The 12,353-nt window shown below is 32.3% G+C and overlaps 1 protein-coding gene across 1 annotated transcript; it reads right to left on the reverse strand.

Moving 5' to 3' along the window:
• Window positions 1–522: 522 nt before the first annotated feature.
• Window positions 523–12,220, reverse strand: LOC117122380 (serine/arginine-rich splicing factor 4-like). The gene is made up of 11 exons (XM_033267929.1): window positions 12,168–12,220; window positions 9,998–10,201; window positions 9,828–9,901; window positions 9,293–9,375; window positions 8,812–8,926; window positions 8,217–8,287; window positions 7,146–7,517; window positions 2,314–2,373; window positions 1,799–1,966; window positions 890–1,095; window positions 523–550 (listed from the first exon to the last, which is right to left on the reverse strand). The coding sequence occupies exons 1-11, from the start codon at window positions 12,191–12,193 to the stop codon at window positions 523–525; spliced, it is 1,407 nt and encodes a 468-aa protein (XP_033123820.1). The 5' UTR covers window positions 12,194–12,220.
• Window positions 12,221–12,353: the final 133 nt, after the last annotated feature.

Here is a 12,353-nt window from a genome sequence, read left to right on the forward strand (position 1 = left end):
ATCACCTCTAGTTTATGTGTACAAAATTTCATGCACGTCTGTTTAAAAGTGGCAACGCTGGACGCTTTTAAAGTTTGAAACCCTTGATTTGTTTTGTAGGTGTAGGGGGAACCCTGGGGACAAACTTAAAAAAAGGGCGTTGAACGTTTGTTGGAAATCACCTCTAGTTTATGTGTACAAAATTTCATGCACGTCTGTTTAAAACTGGCGACGCTGGACACTTTTAAAGTTTTGGTAACAAGAACAAGAACAACAGCAGCAGTGATGCTGTAGGTCAGTGCTTCGCGCGGACCAACAAACAATATATAAAATTGAGGTAATTGGATACATTAAATGCCATGTAACATTTGTAACTTTATCTGCTCCTTGAGGATATTCCCAGTTGTGCACCTTATATAGCACCAGAATAATTGCATTGCAAATCGTTCCCTTCCTGCTTGGCACCAATATATTTTCCTGAAAAACACAAAGTTTCTTGCCCAAAGCCACTACTTAGGCAAACCAATACAAATTAAAACATGTCTATGACTTTGTTGATAAGTCTCGATCCCTAAGGATAAAATGCCAATTACAAGATGCAAATACATTAAGATTTAGAACTTGTATGATGAGGCTAAATAGGATAGGATTGATTTGTAAGCAGCCTGTTTGTAGATTAAGTTAGGCTTAGAGAGACACTCGTATGACTGTCTCTTATACACATCTAGATGTGTATAAGAGACAGCAGTGCACATACATAAAGCATAATTAATGCTGATACAAAGTACTTAATTTTAATATTATCATCATTACTATCAGAGTGGTGGGTAAGGCCCTCTGTTAAAATCTTGTTAAAACACATTTTCACATGTAATCCTATTCTAGAAGAAAACACAAAAAATGTGAATACCTTGGTGTAATAGAAGCAGGACTGTTTGGCATGGATTCACAGAAAGCTACACCACGAATGGACTGGTCATCTCGGTCACTTTCAGACCGCCTGGTTTCTACTTCTTCCATCTCACTTGTTTCACTCTTGTCTTCGTTCTTCTCATCATCAATGGATGATGGGTCTGATGACTTGTCTTTTTTTTCACCACCATCCTCCTGCGTATCCTAACATGTAGAAAAGCATGTGATGAAGTGCGAACTATTACTGCTCATAATACAAGCAAGTTCCTAAATAAAGTACAACAAATCAAAAATAAAAACATACAAAATATTTTACATGATATTGGATCCATTAGTGGCCAAATATTTTGTCCTTGAACTAGTGATCCAGGGGCAGATTGCTGTAAAACGGTCTTAATTGGTAGTCCTCGATTAAAGCTGGCTTTATCACTTAGACGGTCTTACTAAAGTCACTATGCAAAGACCATTGCTATATAAACGTTGAGACCGCTTTGAGAATTGAAATGCAAACAAGCACTCCCTAGTAACTTAAAATTGAGGGCGCTGTTGTGGTTGTCAAAACATACGTATTTATCAAAATGAACGTAAATAAACGTAGCCCGGTTTTTACAGACGCTGAGAATCTTGCGGAATATTTGTCGTGCGATTCTTTGTCTTTGACGATCTAGGTCTAGTACCTGTAGCACCATTAAAATTTAAGACGGCTAACTGGTTAGGCCGCGTTATAGCAATGGTCCATAAACATAGACCAGTAATGACTTTACGATTAAAGCTGGCTAAGCATTTAGACCGTCTAAAGAACACTTACAGCAATCCGCCCCAGGAGTGGAGAAAAATAGATTTTTTTTTATGTAGGGCTTCTTTATTAAAAGTAGAAAGAAAGTACATTCCTTTCAGTTAAACTTACTGATGATTTTCGTTTTCCTCGTCCACTCTTCCTTTTTTCAGGTTTCTTCAAAATCACCTTTTTAGTTTGTTTCATCTCATCCGGTTTTGAAGTTTCTGGAGCTGCTGCTTGTTTGGTGACACCATCCTTAGACATGACTTTACTGCTGTCTGTGTGTTCTCCTTCAGTCTGTAATTTCAAACATTAGTAGACTCAATATTTTACAATATTATGGAACACACACATTGGGGCTTACCATAGAATCATTTATGTACACTCATGTTGTTTCACCAATTCCTTATTTTGGGCTTACCCTGGAATCATTTATGTATACAGATTTTTTTAATGCAATATTTCATCATTCAAGTACATAAATGTTTTCGGTCTTTTGGTTAGACTAGGTTAGTTGTGTGTGACTTGAAGCCCTAATACCATACCAGGCATGCTAGTCATTGGTAGCCAAATATTCTACCAAAGAATGGCTAATGATAATAATAGAATTAGCACCGTGTAACCATAGAGAAAATGTAACCTACTGCAGGATGGAGTTCTTTACCAGCTGGTGAAGCCTTTGTTGACTGTGTCTTGGTGCTTGTCTGTTGGAAAATAAACCACTATTAAAACATTTCTACCAAACACCTCTAATACTTTTATTGCAATATGATGATCTGTTTTTATTGTAGTTAGATGTCTGAGAGTCTGTCAAAATATTTTCTAGAATTTTATGCAGACCCTATTGCAAACAATTTGCCATTAGCATCAGGCAGATATGGGCAATTTGTAACTTTTGCTTTCTTTTTTAGTTTGTACTTTGCATTGTTTTAAATAAAGAATTAAAAAAAACAAAAAGTGAAATAGCTGCATTCAAAAATTAAAAATCCCAAAAACCAAATGGAAAATTATATCAGAGATTTTGAACAAAATTATATGCTATAATTATGCATGCATAGAACCTGGATGTAGTGTAGATGGACATTGTATGAGCTTTTGAAGGAAATCAGACTTATATATTAACTGATAAAAAAAAGAATAACAAGGTATTAATACTGGTTTTAAATATATGTGAAATTCTAATGGTATGTTAATAAAAACTCCTAAATGAAAGTACAGTACAAAAAGAGCAGAGTAAGGCAATAATAGCATACCAAATATGAAATAGCAAATGTTGTACGTTATATACAATAACACCTTACCAAACTAAATGAGAAATATACAAATATCATATTAATACCGTCAACGTTAAACTGAAAACCATTGGTATAATGGTGTTGAATTGAGCTTAAAAAGGTTACATAACCCAATTTTATTGCTAATGTGAAGTATGTTAACATTACTGTACCATGCTTTTGTACGTGGTTCTTGATTTTTTTTATGACGTTAGTGTTACAGGGGAGTTTACATTAACCTAGTGCTTTCTAAAGTGAGGTCAATGATACAAATGATGGTAGGAATTATAAATGAATAAAGTAATGTACTTTGGTAAATATTAGTCATCTTATGGTTGGTATTGTGCTGGAGGGATGACTGAAGTAACCTAGTGTTAAAGTTTATTATTTTGGCTTGTTTTATGATAGAATGGATAATTAAATATAGTGGTATTTTAAGAAAGTGATTCAGTGGTTAGTATTGTAATAGACAGTGGTTATGACAACACATATTCAGAGTTTATGGATGTTACATAATGATATTGGCTGCTTTTACATTAACCTAGTGCTTTCTAAAGTGAGGTCAATGATACAAATGGTGGTAGGAATTATAAATGAATAAAGTAATGTACTTTGGTAAATATTAGTCATCTTATGGTTGGTATTGTGATGGAGGGATGACTGAAGTAACCTAGTGTTAAAGTTTATTAATTTGGCTTGTTTTATGATAGAATGGATAATTAAATATAGTGGTATTTTAAGAAAGTGATTCAGTGGTTAGTATTGTAATAGTCAGTGGTTATGACAACACATATTCAGAGTTTATGGATGTTACATAATGATATTGGCTGCTTTTATGAAAGGACACTTAAAGAGTGCTATTTCAACTAAGTGATTAAATTATGTTCTGATGGTAAAGAGTGAATGATAACATTTAGCTATATGAATGACATTAGCAAAATAATTTGACATTATGTCATTGAAAATTTCTCTTATTTTTGCCTGTTTTCTACCTTTTCTTCCTGCTTGTATTCTTTTTTATCTTTTTTTGGTTCATATTTTACATCAGCTTTCTTCTCTTTGTGGTTGTCTGTATTTTCTTGACTTGTGTCTTTCTTTCCAATTGTTTGCTCAAGATTTTTTTTCACTTTCTGCTCTACAATTTTGTCCTCATCCTTATCCATCTTAGCATCAAATTTATCACCTTTTCTCTTTTCATGTTTCAAGTCTTCAGATTTCTTTACTTTGCTTACATCAAGCTTCTCCTCCCTTTTCTTTTCTGATGTTTTCTCATGTTGGTTAGCTTCAACTTTCTTTTTATCTTTTGCTTCAATTGATGGAGGAGGTACCCCCTTCCCAGGCTTTTCAGCAACTTGTTGAACATCCTAAAGATAAATGATGCAAATCTAAGAGCAAGCACTTGCAGTCATAATGCAAAATAACAAAACATCTGCTGTTTATATTAATTATGCTTAACGTTGGGTGTAATGTGTAGTGCTAACTTAGTGTTAACTTGCAGCAAAATAGTACAAAACGCTCCACTGGCCAAAAACATAAGATGAGCAATATCCTAGATGTGATAATGCAGGATCATTCCCAGGGAAATGCAGCCTCCTGCATTAATTTACAACCTTAATCTCAAGCATCTGTTATGAGATGTTAGGTTTAGAAATTAGAAGGCAAAGTTTATTGTCAAGGCATGGTGGTCTAGGTCAGAAACTTGGCTTAACTGTAAGAAGATCTATGAGTCATGTTTATAGTTGTTTTTATGATTTTGTTCCAGTACTTTAACAAGAAACATGATTCATCAGCAATCAAAATCAATTTAAATAACTGTTTGCATGCTCATAGTTCCAAACACAGATAACTATACAAAAAACAAAAGAAAACTAAAACTAACATAAATAAATATAAAAATCAAGAATATTAAAAGAAAATTGACAATTACAAACCACCAGGCCCTATGCCCAATTACAAACCACAGACCCAGGCCTAAGCCCAAACCAAATGCAATGCTGAGAACATTCAAATTTACATGCATTTTTGCAACATTAATAATTGGTTAGTTTTCTTACCATTGACACAGAATCGTGTGCTCTACCAACATCAGTATTCTTGCCATTGCTACTCTCTCTACTGGAAACATCTAATACAAAAATGACGACAATGGGAACTCTCAGAACGGGCAAGAAACTAGGGCAGCTAAGGATGCTCGCGAGTGACAAGAGAAAATGGCCTCAAATGAAGAAGGACTGATTGCAGCTGTAGGAAGTTCCTACTACTATAGAAGCAGTATCCAGTAAAATAATAATATATGTTCATATGTACATACATACACATACATACTTATATCGATTAAAAAACTCTCCAATCACATATTATTTGTGTACTACTTTTTGGATAAAAAACAAGCTAGCTTTTCCTGTTAGCTCTAATCACTTTGCTTTATATATATATTTTTTAATTAGTCCAATTCGATTAATCAAAGTACCTCCTACAATACACAGAATATTTAAACAGGCAAAAATATAATTACTCTGTTGTTGCTTCACACAACCTTATCCATTGATGTTCATGTAATAAAGTAAATATGTAATAAAGTAAATATGTAATAAAGGACTGATTGCAGCTGTAGGAAGTTCCTACTACTATAGAAGCGGTTAATAACAATAATATATTCATTAACTTATATTACAAAAAGGATCATCAATTATAGTCAAGAACACTAGCTATTTGCCAAAATCTAATTTTTTCAACTAGTTAAATATGTTCAAATTTTTTTATTTATTGAACTTATTGTACAGTACTTCGCATATGATTTTTTTTATATTGCAATTTAATAATTTTTTCAATGTATATAGAATACAACTGGTAATAATTTAAATATTGTTTCTCTTTTTGTAAAACAATTGTACAGCAATTTAATGTTTTTATTAAATTATTACTTTTACTCCAATTTAATTTTTTCAATGTATTTTTAAATTAATAATAAAATAATTGCACAGTAATTTTATTATTTTTCAAATTATTGTATTTTTCTTACAGTCATGATAGCGCAATTTATTTATATTTTTTTTTCTGTGGTTTAATAATTTTCTAAAATACTTGGTAGTTAATTTTGATGTAAACATATTTCACAATTCAGCATTTTGGCTCCCGTGTCTTATGTTTTAATAATTTTGTTCTGAATAAATACAAATACATATCTTATTAAAACACACCGCACAATCAGATCCTACAGATTTGTAGACCTCAGTAGGTCTATTACAGTATCTTTTAAACAACATCAGTTCTCTTGACAGTTACAGTAGTAAGTACATAAGAAATGGAATTGGAACACATGTCTGTTGTAGCTGACTGACCATGCATGGAGCTGACATACAGTAGGCCAGTATTGGATTACTGAATGGATGTTATTGTGTTTAAACCCAGTCCATGCATACAATAACATTCAATCAGAAACAGAAATTGGTTTAAGACTGGTGTAATATAGCCCCTGCCAATTAAAAAACAATAATTATTCTAGCAAATGTTGTACGTTATATACAATAACACCTTACCAAACTAAATGAGAAATATACAAATATCATATTAATACCGTCAACGTTAAACTGAAAACCATTGGTATAATGGTGTTGAATTGAGCTTACAAATGTTACATAACCCAATTTTATTGCTAATGTGAAGTATGTTAACATTACTGTACCATGCTTTTGTACATGGTTCTTGATTTTTTTTATGATGTTAGTGTTACAGGGGAGTTTACATTAACCTAGTGCTTTCTAAATTGAGGTCAATGATACAAATGGTGGTAGGAATTATAAATGAATAGAGTAATGTACTTTGGGAAATATTAGTCATCTTATGGTTGGTATTGTGATGGCGGGATGACTGAAGTAACCTATTGTTAAAGTTTATTATTTTGGCTTGTTTTATGATAGAATGGATAATTAAATATAGTGGTATTTTAAGAAAGTGATTCAGTGGTTAGTATTGTAATAGTCAGTGGTTATGACAACACATATTCAGAGTTTATGGATGTTACATAATGATATTGGCTGCTTTTATGAAAGGACACTTAAAGAGTGCTATTTCAACTAAGTGATTAAATTATGTTCTGATGGTAAAGAGTGAATGATAACATTTAGCTATATGAATGACATTAGCAAAATAAGTTGACATTATGTCATTGAAAATTTCTCTTATTTTTGCCTGTTTTCTACCTTTTCTTCCTGCTTGTATTCTTTTTTATCTTTTTTTGGTTCATATTTTACATCAGCTTTCTTCTCTTTGTGGTTGTCTGTATTTTCTTGACTTGTGTCTTTCTTTCCAATTGTTTGCTCAAGATTTTTTTTCACTTTCTGCTCTACAATTTTGTCCTCATCCTTATCCATCTTAGCATCAAATTTATCACCTTTTCTCTTTTCATGTTTCAAGTCTTCAGATTTCTTTACTTTGCTTACATCAAGCTTCTCCTCCCTTTTCTTTTCTGACGTTTTCTCATGTTGGTTAGCTTCAACTTTCTTTTTATCTTTTGCTTCAATTGATGGAGGAGGTACCCCCTTCCCAGGCTTTTCAGCAACTTGTTGAACATCCTAAAGATAAATGATGCAAATCTAAGAGCAAGCACTTGCAGTCATAATGCAAAATAACAAAATATCTGCTGTTTATATTACTTATGCTTAACGTTGGGTGTAATGTGTAGTGCTGTATGATTAATATTAGTGTTAACTTGCAGCAAAATAGTACAAAACGCTCCACTGGCCAAAAATATAAGATGAGCAATATCCTAGATGTGATAATGCAGGATCATTCCCAGGGAAATGCAGCCTCCTGCATTAATTTACAACCTTAATCTGAAGCATCTGTTATGAGATGTTAGGTTTAGAAATTAGAAGGCAAAGTATATTGTCAAGGCATGGTGGTCTAGGTCAGAATCTTGGCTTAACTGTAAGAAGATCTATGAGTCATGTTTATAGTTGTTTTTATGATTTTGTTCCAGTACTTTAACAAGAAACATGATTCATCAGCAATCAAAATCAATTTAAATAACTGTTTGCATGCTCATAGTTCCAAACACAGATAACTATACGAAAAACAAAAGAAAACTAAAACTAACACAAATAAATATAATAATCAAGAATATTAAAAGAAAATTGACAATTACAAACCACCAGGCCCTATGCCCAATTACAAACCACAGACCCAGGCCTAAGCCCAAACCAAATGCAATGCTGAGAACATTCAAATTTACATGCATTTTTGCAACATTAATAATTGGTTAGTTTTCTTACCATTGACACAGAATCGTGTGCTCTACCAACATCAGTATTCTTGCCATTGCTACTCTCTCTACTGGAAACATCTAATACAAAAATGACGACAATGGGAACTCTCAGAACAGGCAAGAAACTAGGGGAGCTAAGGATGCTCGCGAGTGACAAGAGAAAATGGCCTCAAATGAAGAAGGACTGATTGCAGCTGTAGGAAGTTCCTACTATAGAAGCATTATCCAGTAAAATAATAATATATGTTCATATGTACATACATATACATACACATACATACTTATATCGATTAAAAAACTCTCCAATCACATATTATTTGTGTACTACTTTTTGAATAAAAAACAAGCTAGCTTTTCCTGTTAGCTCTAATCACTTTGCTTTATATATATATTTTTTAATTAGTCCAATTCGATTAATCAAAGTACCTCCTACAATACACAGAATATTTAAACAGGCAAAAATATAATTACTCTGTTGTTGCTTCACACAACCTTATCCATTGATGTTCATGTAATAATTTTAACCATCAAATTTGGTTTCATTAATTTTGCAAATATTTGATTATAACATAAAGAAAATTTACAGAGCAGAGAAGCTTTACCATTGGTTGGTATGGGGGTGATATCTTGTAGCACAGGCAATGGTTTTGAAACTGGTGGTGGGGTTGGTGCTTGAGGAGTTGTTGATACCACATCAATTTCCATTGTATCTATATCCTGTAATGTAACATGGCTTTAAAATAGTGTTTATAATACAGAAATATTACAAAACACTTTTTTTGAATGTTGTACAAAAACTTTAATTGATTGGAAAGTGAAAGAAATAATATAAAGGAAGAAGTAATGGGATAGTGAAGGGGACAGAAAAAAGTGAACAAATAAATGGACAATTAAAGAGGGCATGAAACTGGAACAAATGAATGGACAAATAAAAGGCACAGGAAAAGGGGCAAATGAATGCAGAAAAGAAGGGTACAGAAAAAGGGACCAAATGAATGGGCAAGTCAATTTAGGCTTGCAACTGGAGGTCCCTTTCGTTACTTTAATAAAATCAAACAATTCCCACACCCCTGCCTAACTTACATTGCTTAACGTAGACTCAGTTTCTTGTGAATTTTTCAGCTTAGGTGATGGTTTCTTTACTCCTCCACGGACTACATTTTTTCCTTTGATAAAAGTGAAACTTACAATTCAAGAGGTCCCTTATTCCTAGTGATGTCGATGCGTATTGCATCTGTCAGGCAATTCGCATTCAGTGAAACACTGATTGCCCATGTTGATGCGCATTGCATCTATGTGTATAGATTTATCTTTACTTCAATTTGTAATGTTTTTATGTTCATGACACATATATTTTTGCAAGTAAGCCAAAATTACTATTTGTTTAAAAAAATGAAAATATTTATATAATGAAATTTAATGTAGTGTAATAAACGAATTTGAATCTGATCATATAAATTATCACTTTATTTAAGCAAGACATGAATGAATACATATAAAACATCGTTAGATGTTCATTAAAACAATCATAATGACGACTCACACCTAAAATTACAATAACGTGTAGAAAATACATTTTTTTAAATTATGTATTTGTTGAAATGCATGCTAAACCTACCTGAGGATGATAGTCTTGCATTGTCGACAGCCAACTTCTCTGCCCCTGCTTCCTCCGAAGCTTCTCTGTCCTTCCTGCATTTAAAAGAAAAGTTTGTCAAACTTTCACCAAATCAGCAAACTTATTTAATCAAGTCAATTACAGATAGAAGAAAACTGAATTTTTCTTACGTCTGTAGCTCCTCCCACATGGTCCGCACTTCCTTATCTAGCTGTCCTGCCTTTAATTGGTCAATTTCTCGTCGAAGGGTCTTGTATCGCAACTGGTCAGATTTAATTTGTTTCTTCAATTCATCAATTCGTTCATGTGTTAACTTTCTAACGATCAATACCTCCAATGAATCACCTTCGGCCTTATCTGTACTCCTTTTCCGTCTTAAAAAAATCAATTTAAGACAAACTTTCACTAAAGGAATTTATGTGGAATAATAATTTAACAGGAAAATAAATATGGATGGTGGCTCAACAAATATAATATCTTTTGGAATGATTTTGTGGGACTGGGCACTATTGCAAGCATGTATATTGGTTTTTTTAGAATGTTCTATTATTAATAATTATAATAATAATAACAATAATAATTATTAATAATAATAATAATAATAATAATAATAATAATAATAATAATAATAATAATAATAATAATAATAATAATAAAATCTTCTTTTACAACGGAAGCTCGTTCACCAAGGTAGTGTTCCTCCACAAGGCCGTATCTTTTACATATCATGAAAACTTAACTATAAAATGAACAACTAAACAAGAACTTTAAATGAATGAACCTCATTAATGAACCTTTACCTTACCAGCAACTTATACTAAAGCAGTCAGTTGATGGCCTTGTGTTTTTTGTTAATGTAAACAGGACTGTTTTTGTGTACATTTGTTTAATCACTACACTACACATTTGGTAACATGATAAGGCATCTTTGCATTTTTATTAAATTGTTTGAACAAACTAACAAACCAACCAACCACTTAATTTGGTCAATGAAAACAGAAAAAAAAACAACTAAGATAACTAAGAAAGATGTGGACAGACGGAAGTAGCTGGTCTGGTTTCTTCGGGTATCTTAGACATGAAGAAACTCTTAGGGGTGCAAAAGTTACTGAACAAGATATGTCCATGCATCAAGCGCCATGTAAAACAGTGCATCAAAATAAGCGTGTATTGGTTGTCAAGCAATTTTGTATTCTTTAAAAAATCTGTAACAACAACAGTGCGTACTTTAACTTGCTTTTTTGTTTCCACGAACTAACGCAATCTACTTTGGCTGAGTTGTGATGTGAATGACTGTATGTTTTGTTTTGTTTTTTTTTTATTTCCATATTTCAAACAAACAGAAAGTCAAACAACAGTCGGAAAAATACACCGACACACAAATAGAACAAATACTCAAAATTTAAAAAAAATATACAGCACCTAAAACCCACGATGCCTTTCTTTAAGTAAAATTAACAATTTTCTTGAATTTCTCTATTATAAATCTAAGGTGTTTGTATTGAGGTAGACTATTGTGTATTTTTCAGACATAAATGTAATATTTTGTTGTTAAAAATATAATAGACTTTGTAATACTTGGTAAATTTTTTTCACCAAAACTAATAGTTTCATTGTAAAAAATGAGTAAATTTCCTGTTACTTCTAACAAAAAATCTTTCACAAAAACCCATTTTTAGTTAGGTATTTCAGCAGACAGCCAATGAAAATCAGGATGATAATGAATCATTCAAGAATAGAATGACATATTCAAACAAGTGAAATACTATAAATCTACAGTATATTTTGCTCAACTTCCACATACGAAGTAATATCGGATTAATTCGATAATTTTATCCAGGACATTCGAGTACCCACAGTTAGTAAGGATTTTGCAGAACAATGTGAAGGGAGATTCACAATTAAGGAATGTAAAAAAGCCCTAGACGACATGGCCCTAAATAAGAGCTCTGGAATTGATGGCCTATTCGTTGAATTTTACAAAGTTTTTTGGGATGAATTAAAGCAACTTACTTGTAAACAGTCTCAATGAGGCAAATGACTATGGTGAGCTATCACAAACACAATAAAGTTGCGTCGTTGTCCAAATTTTTAAGGGTAAAGGGGACAGTAGAGATTGTAAAAACTGGCGCCCTTTGACTCTACTCAACATAGACTATAAAATCGCAGCCAAAACACTGGCCAATAGACTTCCATACAGTATTAGTGAAATAATTAGCACAGATCAAAAACATTTTACATAATAATAACAATAACAATCATTATTATTAGTACTATTATTATAATTAAATGATACAAGTAATGATAGAAATCATCTAATTAAAATTCAATATGACTCACTTTGGAAGATCTGAATTTTCCATCATATCTGTGTACTGCAAAGCACAATTCTGAAAAAAAAAGGAACATAATCTATCTTGATCAATATTTGTATGAATTCATGTTCAAGGACTCCCTAAACAGCTGATGTTTATAATAAATTCATGTTCAATGGCTATCTAAAATGCTGGTGTATCACTACTAAAT

The sequence above is a fragment of the Anneissia japonica genome, unplaced genomic scaffold, assembly GCF_011630105.1.
Source record: "Anneissia japonica isolate Jap-2015-1 unplaced genomic scaffold, ASM1163010v1 scaffold288121_len269371_cov247, whole genome shotgun sequence".
Lineage (NCBI taxonomy): Eukaryota > Metazoa > Echinodermata > Crinoidea > Comatulida > Comatulidae > Anneissia > Anneissia japonica.

Bases quoted from the DNA above. Each gene is read 5' to 3' on its own strand.
- LOC117122380 (XM_033267929.1), bottom strand. From the start codon at position 12,193: ATGATGGAAAATTCAGATCTTCCAAA. The intron at 8,288-8,811 runs GTAAAGCTTCTC...TTTTTGTATTAG, and splicing joins CACCCCCATACCAACCAATG to ATGTTTCCAGTAGAGAGAGT. The intron at 7,518-8,216 runs GTAAGAAAACTA...ATTTATCTTTAG, and splicing joins CACACGATTCTGTGTCAATG to GATGTTCAACAAGTTGCTGA.